Raw genomic sequence first — 18,846 nt, 5'->3', positions numbered from 1 at the left:
GTGCCCACTTCTCACTGGGTAATACTGAAAATAGCCTGGCTGTCTCTTCCTTATACCCTCCCCTCAGATCCTTGTGCACATTGACGAGACCTCCCAGAGCTTTCTTTACTCCATGCTAAACAGTCCCAGCTTTCTCAGCCTTTCCTCACAGGACAGATGCTTCAGTCCCTTAAAAAATCTGTTGCCCTTTTCTGGACAGCTCTTGTCTATCTCTGTTGTACTGGAGAACCCAGAACTGGACCCAGCATTCCAAAGGTGGGCTGACTAGAGGAGAAGAATCACCTCACTTGACTTGTTGGCAACGCTCCTAGTGCAACCCCTACATTCTCTGTTTAAGCTCCTTTCAAAATTATGAAAATGTGTTCCACATGTTGCAAATATTGAACATTTTTGCCAAAGTTTAATAAACCAAAATCCTTCAGTTTTTTATTAGAGAAAATAAAAAGCTTAGCAAAAATTCTCATTGCAAAAGTCTAAAGTTATCTAAAGTTATTCATTTCAGCTGAACTAGGAGTAGTAGTATACAGTGTTCTTTTTTTTAACATAGTAGGTATATGTATGTAAATGTAATTGTAAAGAGACATCCTATGAGCTCCATCCACAGGATTCTCTTGAGAAATCAGAGACTCATAGAATCATTAAGGTTGGAAAAAACCTCCGAAATCATCATGTCCAGCCTTTGGCTGAACACCACCTTGTCAACTAAACCATAACATGAAGTGCCACATCCAGAGATTTCTTGACCACTTCCAGGGATGGTGACTCCACTACCTCCCAGGGAGCCCACTCCAGTGCRTGAAAACCCTTTTAGTGAAGAACTTCTTCCTAATCTCCACCTTGAACCTTCTCTGGAGCAGCTTGAGACCATTTCCTCTTGTCCTGTCACTGGTTGCCTGGGAAAAGAGACCAAACCCCACCAGGCTGCGGCCTCTTTTCAGGTAGTTGTTGGAGCGATAATGTCTCCCCAGAGCCCTTTTCTCCAGGCTAAAAAACCCCAGCTCCCTCATCTGTTCCTCAAATAGATTATGTTGGCCTTTTATCTGTGAAATATGTATCCATGAGTTCTTCCACAGAATATAAGATGTGTATAACTTGATGAGACATGGATGTATGTGGTATAACACACTTTCTTTATTTTTCTTCATTTGGTTTATATATCACAAAAATAAATTGGTTTTTATTTGACAGCAGACTATTGACTAGATGTATCTAATGTGCTGCTAAGTCCTTCATTTTAGGTTTAAATGTTTTATATTTGGTCTAATTATAACCGTAGGAGCACAGGCATCAGTTACACCTATTGATGCCACCATAGATTTTTTTTTCTCTCATTATTGTGCAGCTTTTGATTAAAATAGGGAAATCCATAAGGAAAACTCCGAATTTTTTTCCTGCTCTGACAATGATTTGCTGTGAATCCTTGTTTAAATCACTTTGCTTTGTACTTCAAATTTTCTCACCTGAAAAGCTGAATGATATTTCTTCTTTCCCATGAAGGCTGTGTTAATTGAATTTTTGTAATGCTTTCTGGAAGGCTTGATGAAATACTGGTAGCATACAAAATTTTAACATAAATTACTTGTAAAGATTTTTAGCTTGCAATGCTCCATAATGTTGAAGATTACGTTCCTGAATAAGCAACAAGGACATCTTTATACCTTTTACGAATGTGTTCCCACTAACATTACTTTACACACTCTACCTCTTGTGTTATATTTCTTTTAATTTCCAGGAATTATATCTGAATGTCTCTGAYATTTTTTAATTCTTTATTAAAAATAAATAATAGATTCCCAAAAACTAATCCTATGGACTCCCAGAATGATGATTCTCAGAAAGCTGGCTTGCCAAAAGRAAGCACAGTTTCCTCCATGTTTACAGCTGCTAGTATGCATCAAACAATTACAAATTCATAAAATACTTTCCTAATATTTTCCCACGTAAACAATTCCCCTGGTTAGCACAGGGATGTCATGTGCTCATGCATGAGAGAAGAGACAGTCGATGTCATTGCAAACAGGAAAGGAAGCRTCCATGAAATTCTCTTAATTAAAATATTCACCCCATGCAAAACCATCTGGAATCTAAATTGAATGTTCAAGTAGTTTCACATTGGTAATGCTTTGTTAGCAAAGGTCATTTGTTTTTCATTAGTGTAGTTTTTGATTAAAAAAAAGCTTTCTTATTTAAACTCTTGAAACAAAGTAATAGAGAAAAAAAGCCAATTGAACATGCATGTTTTGTAACTTGATGAGGTTACATGTTTTCCATATCTTTGCATAGGTAAACTGACTTCTTGATGTGCTGAAATCATCAGCAGTGGTATAACTGGAATCATGATATATGAAGTTCCCTCTCTATATATGATGTACTATTCACAGAATGTCCTAGCTATCATGGAGTTTGCCTGGCATATAAAAGTCAGCAGAGCACCTCAGGCCTCTTAAGCAGAACCACACCCTGTTAATGAAAAGCTGGAGATTCACGCTGACAGTAAATTTTGATCTTTAGGGGAAAAGAAAAGGATACCTTTAAACATGCTGGGTGCATTCTATTTTTGCTGTTTGGGTACTCAATATGCTAAGATCATTTGACAGTAAGTCATTTTAGGTCACCTCCATATCTTTCATTTGAATTGTGAGTAACTGCCTGCTGACATGCATTGCAGTCAGTTAAAATGATGTTGTATTTAATCTTTTTATGGTTATTCTTTGGGGATTAGCTAACTGGTAATTAAGTCAATTCTAGTTTACAAAAAAATATCTGTGCAATACAGATAGCCATTTGTTTTTACCTACCTCAGAAAAGAAAGGAGCAGTGTACTTGAAAGTCAATGAAGTTTGGTTTCTGGTTTGTTTATGTGTTTTCAGTATATCTACTATAAAGGCAAAGTTCAGGAGTACTATATACAAACCTGCTTTGATTTATTTGCATTTAGCATAGCAGCTTTGAGACTAAAAATAAAATGTGTCTGATTTTGGTTTAGATCTGTCCCTTGAGACAATGTGAAACCGTCTATCACCAAGAACACACCAATATAGGAGGATTAACTGTTCACATGCAGTTTAAACATCAAAGTGTTTGTATGAAGTCATGGAAAATAAGTAATTTGTTTTATCATTCTCTGTGAAAACACAGAACGCCCCTTTTAAAAGTRAATAGTATTTATTTTAAAAACAGAAAGATTAGTAGCACTCTATCGAAGAGCACTGCAGTTAAGTGCCATTAATACTGCCTTAGTCAGTACAATGGTGTTTCCTCTTATCAGCACCATCAGTGCACTGGGTCAGTGCCTGTTGTTGCTTGTTATACATGAGCAGACAGATGTGATTGCTGTCTTTAGGATTATTTGTACGCATTATGGCACACAGCTTTCTGATTTCTGGGAAAAAATTTAACAGTACTTAATTGCCCTTTATGTCAGGTGCTTCTAACATCCTTTTCCACATTTTATCTGTATGCTAAATCTATCTTTTTAATAGAATAGAGTGTAGTCATTAATGATACAAGTATGGCAGTTGAACCATGTTAAGGAGGTTGCTGTGCTTTTCATTAATTACCAGACAATTCTGTGGCCMGCTAAAAGCTCTTTCATCACCTTTCCCTCACATCCTTCAATATATTCTTTTATTGCTGCCTTGTTTATTGAATCTCCCTTAAAAACAAACTTGGCTTTTTTTCTGTTTTTATTTGCACATCACTACCATTCTTTTCATTCATTTTATGGAAAAAACACACATTTCTGTCCCTGAAAATGTAAGCATGTGAGTTATTCAAGTCACTCCACAAACTGCTCAGAAGTCTGTGAGAATTTTAGAATATAAAAGAAACCATTCTGGTTAAGACCAAAGGTCAGTGTAGCCCAGCTATAGACTTTGCAACAATGGCCAAAATAAAATGCTTAGGGAAGACTGTATGAACAGGACTGACATGTATTTTGTTTTCCACTCATTCATTCTGACTCCAGTCATTCAAAACGCAAACTTAGATGCAGTTTCTGTGAATTTGGAACTGTTCCATGGTCTTTCTCATTCATGAACTTGCCCAGTTTTCTCCTTAAAGCTACATAAAATTTTCTATCTTTATGTGATTTCTTATTTTATGCAAATGGGTCGTTACTCCCCACAGGCATCGCTCTTCCCAGCAGAAGAGTACTGTTCTTTAAAGTATTGTATTTTATAATTTCTCACTTGGAAACAGCACTCCATGGCTTTGAAAATTCTTGTCGCACTTTTCTGGCCTTTCCCTATTTCCCTTCTGAAGTAAAGGTCCACATCTGCACTCAGTAGTCAAGATGCAACTGGATTAATAATCTGGAATAGTTATATGCATGAAATATAGGGGATATATTTTGGAGACACAGTGGAAGAACAGATGATTAATATCTTCCTTAAATCCATTTACAGACAGTGTTGACATGAGGTCTTGGCATTGAAATTAGAGAAAGAATTGAAAAATGGGATGGCTTAAGGCAYGGACTTGCACGTAGGGCCTGAGTTCCTTTTTTGATGAGAACAGATCACAGTTCATCTTCCTTAAAACAGGGTGGGGAGAAAGCAAAAATCTTTGTAGCTGAAAAAGAAATTGCTGTAAATTGGGTAGACAGTATAGCATGATGAGGAGCTACACCATTAAGTCTGTCCTGTGTCCCAGAAAACTTTATTTCAACTCTGTGTGAGATCTCAAATTTATATTTTTCTGCAGCTCATAAGTAAAATAATTCAGCAAAATGTGTTAGGTAATATGTACCATAAACTTAAAATATTTATAGTTTCATTTGGTGCTGGACCAAGAAGAGGGATTGAATRGCATTGCAATTTTGGGGTTATTTCCTGTGAGGAGGCATTTTATTTCTGATGGGGTAGGGGAGTTGTTAGTGTTCAAAGTAAAAAACTTTGTGGGCTTTGTCTCCATCAGATCTGTGTGATACTAGAATGACTGCTGAACATTACAATTCAGTATTTTGTTTCATATTTAGTTATGTTTGGATTCCTCAGGGTCTTTTGTCTCAGCTTAGAAATACACATGCAGACCAGTACCAGGGGCTACTTAGTGAAGAACTGGCAAACATTGCATCTCATTATAAGATAATGGTGTGGAAAATCTCTGCTTTGATGAACATATGGCCACTGTAAAAGAAGTACGAAAGAKGAATGAATACTGCTTTGCTGTGGTAAAAGTGAAATGGTTTATTTTTATGAGAGGGAAACATTAGAGATTAATAGGTAYCTCTAGGCAATTTTACTTTCAAGTGAGGATGTACAATAGCACTTGAAAGATTAAAAGATAAAAGAAGCTATTTTATATCTCTGTAAACGTTTCTACACTATCTGTGAAAGACACTTTAAATGCTATGTGTAGGCCTCTTGCATGAATGCATCCAGAAATATGAAGAAGAATCCATTTTATATATTCATTATTAACATGTATAACTGCAGAGTCTGTAATTATTTTCAGGTAAACAACCATATATGTTTCAGGAAAAGTAATTTTTTAAATCYCTATAAAATCATAAGTGAATTTTGCAAGTAAAAAAACTTGATTGCAAATTAAGTTACACATTTAAATAGAAGACTTCTAATAAAGATAATACAAGAGATTGTAGTTTTGATCCAAACATGGCTAGCTAAGTGTGAAGATCAGTGAGCTTCCTTTCTCATGCAGCAGATGAGACAAAAAGGTGCTGTTTTCTTGCTGGAAGAAGTAATTTTTATTAATTCTGCAAGTTTTACAAAACTGATTTGTCCTGCTTTATTCACTGCAAGGCAGGACAAGGGTTCACCTTTCTGTCGTTTCAGGCCTTTCCGTGGGCAGTATTCAATGTTGCAAAAAGGGACCTTTTTGTACTGAGCATCCTCAGTGCACCCCATTTCAGGAAGAGATTTATGTATCTTTCAGGCATAACTTCATGCAGTTTGTCTTGTATAATTCCTGTATTTATTTTTTTTTTTAAATCTGACTGAATTAATGTATTAGTATGAAAGAAAAGCAAAACTACTCATTCTGGTTTGTGTTCTTACCTAAATGATCTCCACATTATTTTTCCTGTCTCATTTCTATTTTCCTGTTCTTGTTAAATGACTAACAAATCTTTCTTTTATTCTGTTTCCCTTTTGACTGTTCTTCCTGTACTTCTTCAAATCTAAAATATTCTTGCTTGCTGATCAGTCCTTTTACCCCATTTTGTAGGTGGTTTGTTCTTCCTATTGTTCTTGAAGCAACAATTCATCCAACAGTATTGAAAATTTCTTTCCCTGTGATAATGTAGTAGTTATTGTTCTAGCACATTTGACTGCAATGTATTTTTGTTCTCTTCTGCACCTTCTGCACTCTTCTGCAGAAGAGTAGAAATTATCCAGGAAAAAAGGGCCAGAATTGGGAGTTCCCAAATATTTCTCTCCTACTGCATTTTGCATTCCTAGTGCAGAATGTAACAGTGGAATAAGAGAGCCCTGTTTTATCTAAGTAWACAGTCTAAGGATAAAAGTTTATTCCAAACAAATGGGAGACATCATTTGAAAATTATTAGTCTCGGAAAAAAAACCCAAACAAATATCTGGAAAACTGATTCAACCACATGCTTATTTTATAGAATTATGCCCTAATCTTGTTAGCATATTAACTGTCAGTACAAATMTTTCCTAACTGCAGAAAATAGAGAAATATTTCTATAATGTTTTTGTATACTTATAACTGCAGAACAGGAGAATGAGTCTCATATCCTCTATCTAATTTAGTTTATTGGTACTGAATACTGACTATAAGTTCAGTCCTGTAAGCAGCAAATGAGTCCCATTGTTTATGAAATTTGATCTTTGTTATGGGAAGAATATTTCTTAAAACCTTAAAAACTGAATGTTTGGAACAAACGACAAGGTAGACATAATTGCATTTAAACTGATGGTCTGTCTTCATTTAGACTACCTGGTTCAGTTCTGATTCTCCATTCCTTTCTCCTAATTTCCAACTTTTTGAAGTAGATTGCACTTCTGCAGAGAGGCTCCCACTGACTTTTCTTATCCTGTTGTGACTGCAAGTTTTAGTCTCTTCAGGTTTTAAGTCTAGGATCTAAATGGAATGTTTGTTGTGTTGGTCAGATTGAGACTTTCCAAGATTAGAAATAGAGCTTTTGTAGTTAAGGGCAAGTTAAGTCCGCTTGTGTAGACTTTACAGTGTAATGATATTTGATTTCAGGATTGTTAAATTTTATTTGTTTTATAGATTTTTGCTTTAAAGTCCCAAGGCAGTGATATGGTTAATGAAGCCCATTATCGGTTCATTGAAAACCAATCTAGCAGAACTTTGTCCAAAGAAGTATGATTTTTGGGATTGTGGAGGAAAACCAGCTGTTGTTCAGAAAGCACAAACAGTACTGGTTTTACTTGCTCTTCAGCAAATAATAGAAGGGCAGCCTTAGAGAAACTGCAGAGGCATCTGGCCTATAGGGCATGACTGTTCTTTGTGCATGACCAACCAACTTTATCTGTGCACGAAACCAAAACTGTGGTATTTATTTTCTTCATTTCTTTGCAACTTGCAATAGACTACATTTTTTGTGTGGCGGGGGTGAATGTAAAATCTTATTGTTGAGTCCATCCCTAGAGTGGTAATTAATTTTTCAATGGAACATAAGATGTCTAATCTAAAACCAAGAAATTTGATTGCTCTTTATTTAGCTAAGTGCTCATTGCATACATTTTTTTTAAAACCAACAAAACAAAAAACCCAGCAGTAAAAATAATAAACTGACAAGAAACCGCCATAGAATCAGAGAATTATGCTGAGTTGGAAGGATGGCAAGGATGATCAAGTCCAGCTCCTGACTCTGTACAGCACCATCCCCAAGAATCACACCATGTGCCTGAGAACATTGTCCAAATGCTTCTTGATCTCTGTCAGGCTTGATGCTGTGACCTCCTCCTTGGAAAGCCTGTTCCAGTGCCCAGCCACCTTCTGAGTGAGGAGCCCTTTCTCTAATATCCAACCTAAACCTCCCCTGGCACAACTTCAGGTCATTCCCTTGTGTCCTGTCACTGAGCACCAGAGAGGAGAGATCAGTGTCTGTCCCTCCTCTTCCCCTCCTGAGGAAGCTGTGACTGCAATGAGGTCTCCCCTCAGTCTCCTTCAGGCTGAACAGACCAAAYRACCTCAGTCACTCCTCACATGGCTTCCCCTCAAGGCCCTTCACCATCTTCTTTACCCTCCTCTGAATGCCCTCTAATAGTTTAATATCTTTCTTACATTGTGGTGACCAAAGCTGCTCACAGGATTCAAGGGGTCTTAAAAGGAAATAATACTTAATAACCAGAACTTTCCTGTCATAAGTGACTATGTTGTCTTTCAGGTGTTTTTCAGTTCCTCCCAGAATAATCTTCTCCGTAGCTTTACCAGGCACAGAAGTGAGACTGACAGGTCTGTAGTTCATTCCTGGGGTCCTCCTTCTTGCCCTACTTTGAAACTGGGACAACATCAACCAGYTTCCAGTCAGCTGSGACCTCTGCATTCCCATGACCACTCAAAAAACATCAAGAGAGGTTTTGTGATGACATCAGCTAGCTCTTTAAAAAGTCTTGGATAAATCCCAACAGGCCCCAACAGCAGATCCTGCCCAAATTCAGAGTCAACTGGGAGTTATCATTCTCGTAGTCATGATCCTCCAGCTCAGGGCACCATGGTCCCCTTGATCTATCATCCACGTCGAAGACAGAGGCAAATATATGAAGCCTCCTCTGCCTTGTCTCTGTCCCTGTTTCCAAGGTGAATGTCCTCATCCAGTAAGGGGATGTTGTTATTTTTACACTGCTTATTGCTATTAGTATATTTGGAAAAAAAAGCTTTTTATTGTCCTCCACATTTCTGGCCAGCTTCAACTCCAGTAGAGCTTTGGCTACATTAATGTCCTCATTACAGAGGCAAGCAGTGTTTCTGTATTTTTCCTTTCCTCGAATAAGAGTAATGTCTCTTATTCGAGCCCCTGGAGCCTTCCCTGTGAGCTGTGTTCAGTCTGCAATACYGGGCCCTCTGTTCCCCTTAGAAGGGAGTCTCCTGTTACCCTTCTTTTCCTGTTAACAGAGGTGGCGCAGGTACAGGGGGTGTTGTAGGAGGCTCCACTATCCCAGAAAGACCTTCATCCCCCTCATCAGGTGTCTGCCCTTCTAGTTCCAGAGCCTCAAAGATGTTTTAGAAGATGCCAGTTCTACTTGTCAAATTTTGAGGAGAAGAAACCTTTCTTCTGGTACAGCCTTCATCTTTAACAGACCCTAGACTAMCAGTCCTTTGACAAATTATCCTGCAGGGTTCTGAGTCCATCTGYTTCTCCTCTACAATAGAGGTTCAGGACTTCTGAGAGTCTTGAGGCTGTAATGTCTCTGGAAATAATCAGTTTCTCTCTTGCTTGTTTGCTTGAGTACTGTGTAGCCTGTTCACTTCTTCCTGTAGCTTCCTGACCTGGTGACACAGCTCCTCTAGCACAGCACTCTGCAGAAGAGCTGTTTGTCAGCCCCAGCCTTGTGAAGAGGCATCAGGCACTCCTGGCAAGGTGGGACCGGGAGAGCTCCGTCTCCCTTCAGCAGTTGTGGCCAGCCCGAGCCTCTGACTCGGGTGGTTCTGTGACTCCCGCAGCTATTGAGCTTTAGGGCGTGTCAACACAACTGAGGCACATTAAACTAGTATTAGGGACTAGAAGGAAACAATTTGCTCTTCCCTACCAGCTACTGAGTCCATTTGCTGCCTCTCTGGGATGGTCAGAGAGGAGCCCTTTCTGCCCTGCCTGTGAGAACTGCTATGCCACACCCTCACAGCTGTGCCATGCTCCTGTTCCCTGTGCTCTGGGTCACTCRCACTCTCTGGAGCCATTTATATCTGCCTGGGTTGCTCCTGGCACCTCTCTGGTTGGCTGCTGAGGGCTGATAGGCTGTGATGAGGCTTGGGGCTGCTGCAGGGGTTCCTCAACTCAGGATCCCCCTGTACAGCACAATCTCATCTTCTGGACTTTACTTCTGTCATGGACGCTTAAGCCTCGCTGACTAAATGTTTTTATTTTGTTAAATGTACTTTACTCCCTGAAGTGCAATAGAAGGAAAATTCCTTCTGAAGGCTACTGAAACTCCAAAATTGTAAATAAGTATTGTTCTGCTCAATAAACTTGTAACTATTCATGGAGTTTCAAACTGAGGAAACGATGCTATGTCTTTCAATTTGTCCTTTTTCCTTTAGTGAGCTGTTTACTATTGACCTGATCAATTTACAGACATACCTGCCTATAAACCTGCTTCCATAGATGCAGCAGGTTTTTAATGTTTGAGATGGCTAAAAGAATTGATTAATTTTTAATGTTTTAACTTGTGTTCTGTTCTTTAGAGTACCCGAGTAGTTTTAGACCACCTGGAGTCTGTGCCAGAGAAACTGAGCCTGTTAGAAGATTGCAAAGATACTGGAGTGAGAAAGATTTCATTTGACTCTTTGAGTAGTTCTAAAATTTTTTGGTTAATTAATATTCTCTATGAATGTATGGATAAGTTGTTTAATAAGATATTTACAGTTGTATATGTATGTATTATATAGACAAACCCAAAAATTTATGTTGATGTGGATTTTTTGAGGTTATAAATTTAGTTCTAATTAGGAACACTGCTGAGGTGCTCCATAATATAATCAAATATTGATAACTGGGCATAACAGGTCATGTGTTAATTACTGTTTCAGAATATATGTATTGAGTGGTAAATTCTGATATTACATGTTAAAATGTGAAAATTTTGTAATTAAATGAATTATGCCAGTTGTTTCAACATTTAACTTAATGAGTGAAGATAGATTATCTTGGCAATTTTTTGTTTTGTTTTGATAATGATGATAATTGTCACTTACTTTCTTAGCACCAATATCCAATCAAGGTGTGTTTGGACACAATGGGACACATTGATAGTAGTGGTGACATACTGATAAGCCTCAGATTAGATTTTCAGTGGCTAAGTGGCTAAACGCCTGCACCATAATTGCTTTCCGTTTATGAAATAGGTGGCTTAATAAAAAAAAATTTGGAGCCTTCATGCACAATATAAATTTAAATCAGTATTAAATCACAGATCAACAAATGCATAATGATTTACATTTTATTTGCTATGTAAAATTTCTTAACCTATGGTAGTCATAATCATTTCAGAACAAATTTGTCTGGAGCATTGTTTATTCTAATTTTTCCTGCACAAGGTCATCCGTTAATAATTCCACGCCATTTTATTGCTGTCATCATTAACAGATTTGGCAATGCAAATACTAGTTAAAAATTTCGGGTTTTTTAATGAAAAATATTGTTGAGAGGTATAGTTTTAATTTCACATTCCAGGTATCCCCAGAAGAACTTTTTTGGTCTGACAGAGGTTTGTGTTTGCCTTCTGTTTCTGCTAAAGGAAAACTTTTGCTCTCAACTGGCAAAGCAAAGTCTTGAATGTGGGGTATCTATGATCTCCTTCACCCTTGCCATCTCTTGCTTAACACTCCTCTGAAATTACATTGCCATTTTCTGGTTTGCTGTAGTTATAACTTAGCCAGTATTTGTGAGATTGGAATGCAAAATCTTTGGTTTAAATTGACCCGGGTCCTTCTCCCTCATGCTTAGTTTTTTAAAGGTGGTTTTCTGAAGATGAGTCCCTATCAACACAGTGTTTTGTTTAAGAAATAATTTACTATTCAAGAGAGCTAAGCCTTATGCCTTAGCTTTGAGAAGGCTGTCAGTTTGAGCTCATTGTTTCTATTCACTGTTTCTATTTGCGAATAACGTACTGGATTTTTTTATATAATAGGATATTTTACTCTGAAGTGGTATGCATGAATGAAGTATTTCAAAGCTATCATTGTTTTCCACAGCAGGTGCTTCCCWCGATGTTTTCATAGGAAGGTAGGGGGAAAGAGGAAGTAATTTTTGATAACCTCCCAGGTTGTCTGGGAGATTTGTTAATTCAAGCAAATCATTAGCTAGTTCAGTGAGAAGCATTATGTTTTCTTATTGAAAATACTGTTTCATCCATATCCTTAGAACTGTTTTTTTTTCAAGTGCTTGTTTCTGTAGTATTGTAATTAATATTTTACCATTACAGAATTTCTTTGTTAGAAGGTATGATATTGCTGAAGTTTGGAAAGAATTACAAGAAATCATTCACCAGTTAAGGATGAGGCTATTTTCATTTTAGCTTACTTTTATTTTAATGTTATTTTTGTGTACAGAACATTATGTTTTTTTATGGCTGTAATTCAGCCTCTGAAAGTTARTACTTCATTCATTCTTCCTGTGGTGAAAAGCCTTAGTGATACCTGTGTTTGCAATAGCCAGACAACATTTTCTAGCTACTTTTCACATTATGAAATCATCTAGATCTTTCAATGCATTTCTAGGAACCCCATTGCCGAAGGGAGATGATTGAAGAAAGGTATGCGAAGTATAAAGACATAGTGAGTTCTTTACAGCAACAGCTGGAAGATTCAAAGCAAAGAGTCCAGCAAGTCAAGGTATGTGTGTACTCCTCTTTAGTGTCTCAACTACCTTCAATCAGCAACGTAACCTTACCTTATTAACTCCTAGTCTAAACATGGGCTAAAATCACACATGAATGTTTCTGTTTAATATAGCTCCCATGGCTGATGGCTTGGCAGGTATATTGTCATGGCATGAAATTTGATGAATGAAGGGTTGCTTTCATTGTAAGTGCCATGGATACCTTCCAGAAATCTTTCAAATTTCACAGAAAGGTGTCTTAAAATGTCTTACTACTCTGAAGTGTTTAGCTGCTTTCTCAAATTGCTATGTACAGCAACWTTTTAATTGTTTTGTTCAATTTTCTCTCATCCTTTCAAGTAAAAGATATAGAAATTAGTTTCCTTTATGAAAAGTTTGACTAGTTTATAAATTACATATAGTAATTTTTCAGTAGTTAATCTTTGCATTCTTTACAAATGATTCCGTATGATGTCTCTTTCATACAAAAATGAAATCCAGGCAAACAGAAGGGAAGTAGTTTGCTAAAGGTCACTCACTGAACTCACAACAGTGCTAAGAATTAATAACTCCTTGCAATACAAATCCAGGGCTCCTGTTTAGAAACGTTGCCTGTAATGAGTTTACCTTTCCAATTGTTAACATGCTTTCTTTCTCTTATTAGCTTGTTCATTGACATATCAATGTCATTGTGATAGCAGCTTACTTCAGCAGAACCACAATTTCTTATGGAAGTGGTTGAAATAAGTGATGAGACCTGAAGAATCATACTAGTATTCCTGCTACTTTTCTCAATCAAATTAGATTCTTTGGCAGTGTATCATACCTGTGTCTCTGAGCAGTTGAGCTCAAATCAAGGATCCCACACTCTATCAAAGGTGTTTGTGTTCCCCACCTCATCTGTAGCCATCTTCCTTTTGTAAAATGAGGACATACTTACCAGTATGTGTTTAGAAAACTGGAAAAGGTAAAATAAATACAGAATATTCTAGCCTAGTAAGTTGCTGTTGTAAGAAGATATTAAGTTACTTGAAAAAGCCATCTTGCTCTTCTGTAAGACAAAATTGAAAAGAAAAAATGGGCACATTCAGTCTGTTGCTCATGATAATCATCAGTTTCTTGAATTTCCTTTCCCTCCACACAAGYGTTACTAAACCAGTAGCTACTGAAATTTGGAAAACATTGAAAAGCTAAGTGGAATGCAATCAGCTGACAGTAGAACATAACATTGCTGTAAGCTGACTGAACTTACTGAGCTTGTGTGATTTGAACTCTATATTCAGAATCCAGTATAAAGCTGATTCCAAAACAATTCTCTTTCTTTAGACAACGGAGAGCATTTAATGGCTTCCATTTAGTCAGGCCTAATTGGGTTTTTGCATGAGATATAGTACTCTTTGCTGTCACGGCTGTTGCAAATAGAACAGAATGTTCAAAACCAAGTAACAGACGGGCACTAATCTGATTTCAGTGATCAGGCTGCTTAGACTAAAAAAACCTTTTTAATGCTTGCCTTTCTTACACTACTTTGGAACTAACTCAAATGCTTTTTTTTTTTTGTTGTTCATTTGTTTTTTTTGCTGTTTATCAGTTGGGCATTTCTTAAGTTGCTGAAAGAGTGTTGGTTTGAGGACATTGAAGTTCATTCTTTCTGATATATTTGGTTCATGCTCTGTACACAACATAGTGCCCCTGCTATACAAAGTAGACAGATATTTGATAGGTGATAAGAATATGCATGATTCTTATAAAATCTTTTACACTGATCATTTTAGGTAAAATTACTTGTGGAATCAATCTTTCTCCTCTATTATGGTCTTCTTTCTATCCTTTTTTATAATACACTTCTTTCAGCTTGCTTGCCAATGTTAATCTCAAACAGGCATTATCTAATATTGTGTCCCAGCCTTTTTTTATTTTAAGGAGGAAGAATTAAGCCAAAGTTGAATGTTCCCCTAAAAGCAGGGKTTTTTTTCCTTCCTTTCTCATTTTCCTTCCTTTCTCATTCATTCCTTCTTTTGTCTCCACTCAATCTTCCTACTCTACTGTAGTCTTGTCAGATGGCTTTAAAATACCTGCTGCTTAGAAGACCCAAAAATCGTAATTTCTATTTGTATGTGTTAAAATGGAAGATTTCTAGTAATAAAAGTAGTCCAGGGGCGGCAGAATACCATCAGATACAACAATCTTGATTTTTCAACTAAGAAAGGGCTAAGTGATAGTAGATAAAGAAGAAATTGGGGAGAAAACCCCATCACTATAACATATTAAAAGAAAATAAGAATACCAACAGAAACAAAATCTAAACAGAAACCCAGAGGAAGACTAGAGATAAATGTTGTGATGTAGAAATACAAGTATATTGGGACAATTAGTTATATACAGAACAGTTTCTCTGCCCCAGACAACTGACCATCTGCTCCAACACAACATACAGATGTAATTGTCAGTGAAGCATATGAGAAAAGGCACATTCTACAAATTACTATTTCTGTTAAGAGAAAGCCATTTTGTATTGTAGTTACTGGTAGAAGCACCTTTCTTGTTTAGAAACTCTGTTTCTGGATGAAGAATGGAAAGAAAAACTTTTTTTATTCTTTAAAAGTTGTTATTGTGCTATTATTAAGTCTCTCATCGGCACATAAGGGGATTAATATGTATAATTCCCATTAGTCTTAATAGTAGTAAATCCTTCTTCAGTGATGGAACAAAAGCTCATTGTATCTCTAAATTAATGTAGAATTTTATTTTGTTTTCTGTTTAGTTTTCAAATTTTAGCATTAACATCAATGATAAATTGCAAGACATTTTAACAAAATTCCCTGAGGCTGTGATAAGAATTTAGCAGCAAAACAGTGTATTTTATGAACTGATGCATTTTTTCATTATTACCTCTTCTCATTTCAAGAAACTGAGTAATTTGGATACCAAGCCAAGCTTTTAATCTTGTTTTGGGTGGTATTGTAACTGGGCACTGCTTGCTGCAGGGCTAATAGAGATTTTTCAGGGATTTTTGTTTAAATGACCTTTTTAAATTTATCTTCTCTTTTTAGCTTATAGACCAAATTACTTTCTTCACCAAGAATCTATGCTATATGGTTTAGCCATAAATAATAACATTGTACTYTGTACTTTATTTAATGGTTTAACAAAAAAAATTCAAAAGCACCTTTAGGTATTTTGATATAAGAAATCAAAAAACTTTGAGTTTCCTTAGTGGCAGTGAAATAAATTTAATATTTATTACTCCTTGCATTTGGAAGTTCAGTGAATTAATATGGAGCATTCATTGATGAGGAAGTCATCATTTGCTGATATATGCCCTGCTGATATGATATGTCCTGAACCGTGGATGTGATGTGAACTGGAAAGAGCATTTTTACAACTGACTGTAGTGACAAAGACTTGCAATGCTGCTAGTGCTTTTCTCAAAGCAAASCAATTTTTTGCAGACCTTCTATATTGATGAAATAAGAATGAAATTAATAAGCAAATTAATTTGAAACTAATTGCAATACTGAGAATTGAGAGAACTCAAATCAGTCTTTTTCAGTATGTATGAAATCACGGTATGTGGTATGCTACTGTATGCTTTTTGTTAAAGTTTACAGCTGTTTGATTGTAACAGTTAAATTATTTCTATTTGGCTCCCATAGGATGCGAAAATGGATGCTGAAATATCTGGTATAGAAGTGGCTGCTCACTCTTCTAGTTGGCGAACTCAAAACAGCTTTTTGTGCAGCTCACTGCTCTCAAATTCAAGTTGTAAGTATTTTATTACAGAAAAAATCTACAAGTAACATATTCTTCTCTTGTAAAATTTTTTCTACTTGAAAGAGTAAGACACTTGACTTTTCAAAAAAGGAGTCCTAGAACCATCTTAAGTGTCCTTCTGTGTTTTAGCTTTAGATACTGGATGGATGTCTTTGCCTAGGAAGSATCCCACTGATCGTTGTTTGAGGTTTTTTAACTGTGACCTACAGTAGATTCTGTTTGTCACCCAAACTTAAGCCAAAGAAAAGGGCTGTCCTTGAATTCTGAATCTTGGCATAGAATCATACCTGTGTAAGCTGTGTGTCTTCTCAGGGACCAGAGATGTCCTCAACCGTGGATTCTTTCCCATATCTTTCATTCGCACCAATTAGTTTCATGTTTGTGTTGCATTTTCACAGTGAAAGTTGAATTCACTAATTCTCCTTCAGTAGTATTTTTTAACTGTTCTTTCTACCCTGTGTGTATACAATTTATGTTCATGCTAAGTCATGGGATCTGATACAGCTGGGAAATGCTCAATAAAACATAGGACATATTAGGTCTTGATCTGGTACATGGACACATCTTTGCATGAGTGTCAAAAGGAACTTAAAAATCAGGCTTTTAAGGGTTCTTTTTTAGCATGTCAGTACAGGGATAACAAAATATTTTTCTTCAGAAAAATATCACCTTCCATTTCTTTTCAATTTAGTCAGTTTGTGTACTGGGAACCTATTCAGAAAGTTACATTCTATGTAATGATAAGTCCTATTTCAAGCTTCATTGGACTTTGAAAGTGTTGCCTTTTAAAATGAATGCTGTGGTGCATAACTGCTCACCAGTAAGTCCTGAGCTGATCTGATGAGGTTAAAGGAATTGGTTTCTTTTCCTTTCAGAATCTGTGGGTTGTGGTTAGCATCTTTTTTCAGAGCATACTGAATAACAGTAGTGAGAATGAAGCATAGGAGCAAATGCCTCCATATCATTTCTATTTCAGGCACACTTTACCCTGACTCAGAGTTGATTTTTCCATTTTCTCAAACCTTATCCCTGTCAAAGTCTTGCAAATCAAACTACATCTGAGCCTGTTTGGGGTATAAAAAAGAARCAACCCATGCCTTACAGCATGTTCACCTAGATGGCCTCCAGCAGTCCCTTCCAATCTCAAAAATTGAAAAATTCCACTGCAAAAACTCACTGAAATTTAAAAGCGCAGCATAAACATTCCTAAAATATTACTATGTCTTTATATTACTTAAGCTGAATTAAACAAGTTAGGACTTTGTTGCTTTGATACTGTTTAATAAATTTTRGGCAGTTGTAAGAGAAATAGGATCCATGTGATCTGAATACTAATCTGATGAAACAGCTCTGCATATTTACTCTCTGATTCTGTTTTTTATCAGCAATAAGCGCTAAGTTTTTTCTGGAGATAACAAAATAAGTAATTAAAAGACAGTAGCGATTCAGTTCACTACTTAGTGCTTATGGCAGTAAAATATGCGGATTATTCCATAGATTTTGATTTGTGACTGATTGTCACTTTATGCTGAACCTGATTTCCACCAGTCAAATGTGTATTTAGAAATTGTTGATACAGTTCATGAGAACATTGAAAATTCTGCCGTGTTATTAGCATTAAGGAGATTTTCCGGTGAATGGCAAATGATAGTCAGCTACTTCAGTCATGATAGTCACATAAACACCATCAACTTTTAATTTCAGTAATGATGTTAATTAGTTATTATTTGAGACTTTGACAGCACAGTATAATTTGATATCTATCTTTGCTCCCAAATCTACTGTAGCTTTTAATAAATGTTCCCATGCATGTCATCATCTATTTTCTGTGATTAATTGTCTCCTTACTTCTTCAAAAACAGAAGAATGGATTATTTCTTTTTCACTTACCTTTTGGAGCAGTTAGCTAGCCTTTGTGATTTATATTTTCCTATTCCATTTCTCTTCAGTTCGTGAAACCTTACAGACTATGAAGTCAATAACTAGTACTAGAAGCTTCCTTCCCTTCCATGGGTCTCCTGTGTCTTGTAGAGAACACCAGGAAGGAGAGCAGACTCATTTGATATAATTTAAATTATCTGTGAGGGAGATCATGGGATTTAAGTTTAAAATTGCTTGAAGAAAGAAGGACAAATAGTATGGGAAAACAAATAGGGGAACAACAATCTGTTTCCAYAGATATATTTACTGAAAAGTTGCCAATGCAGCAAGCAGTTAAAAGGAAAAGTAATTAGCGTCAATATTCTGTTTTGTTTCTGGTATAATTTCTGCAATTACAACAGCTTTTCCATTACAAACATATTTGAAAATATGTTGCAGGATTTTGCTTTTATTTCTATACCCATTTTCTTAGAAATGAAGAAGTTTAAATGAGAAAATAATTTATTCAAGGAAACATTCACTAGAGATGGTTTGCAGTCTATATTATTATCAGACCAAAATGGTTGGTGCAGAAAGTCACTACTAGTTGTTATCTAAAGAATAATCCTCAGAAACTGTTTTTTATGGCCACTGTRTTTTCCTGAAATTTTGATTACGAAAGTCCCTCGAGTTACACATGCTTTGCATTAGCTTTGTGA

General features: G+C 36.3%; 1 protein-coding gene across 3 annotated transcripts in view; it reads left to right on the top strand.

Annotated features, from left to right (window-relative positions):
• Positions 1-18,846, top strand: part of CEP128 (centrosomal protein 128) — a 114,278-nt gene that overhangs the window by 84,985 nt on the left and 10,447 nt on the right. For 2 of the 3 annotated variants that reach the window (XM_057381111.1, XM_057381281.1), the window contains exons 22-24: positions 10,360-10,437; positions 12,394-12,507; positions 16,150-16,258. In XM_057381111.1, the coding sequence (XP_057237094.1) occupies positions 10,360-10,437; positions 12,394-12,507; positions 16,150-16,258 (301 nt within the window). The remainder of the gene's footprint in view (positions 1-10,359; positions 10,438-12,393; positions 12,508-16,149; positions 16,259-18,846) is intronic. The other variant, XM_057381197.1, reaches the window with a different exon arrangement.

Source organism: Malurus melanocephalus, unplaced genomic scaffold (assembly GCF_030028575.1).
Source record: "Malurus melanocephalus ecotype Western Australia unplaced genomic scaffold, MMel_1.1 scaffold_0, whole genome shotgun sequence".
Lineage (NCBI taxonomy): Eukaryota > Metazoa > Chordata > Aves > Passeriformes > Maluridae > Malurus > Malurus melanocephalus.
Note: the sequence above shows the minus strand (reverse complement) of the source record. Positions and strands in the feature narration are given on the sequence as shown.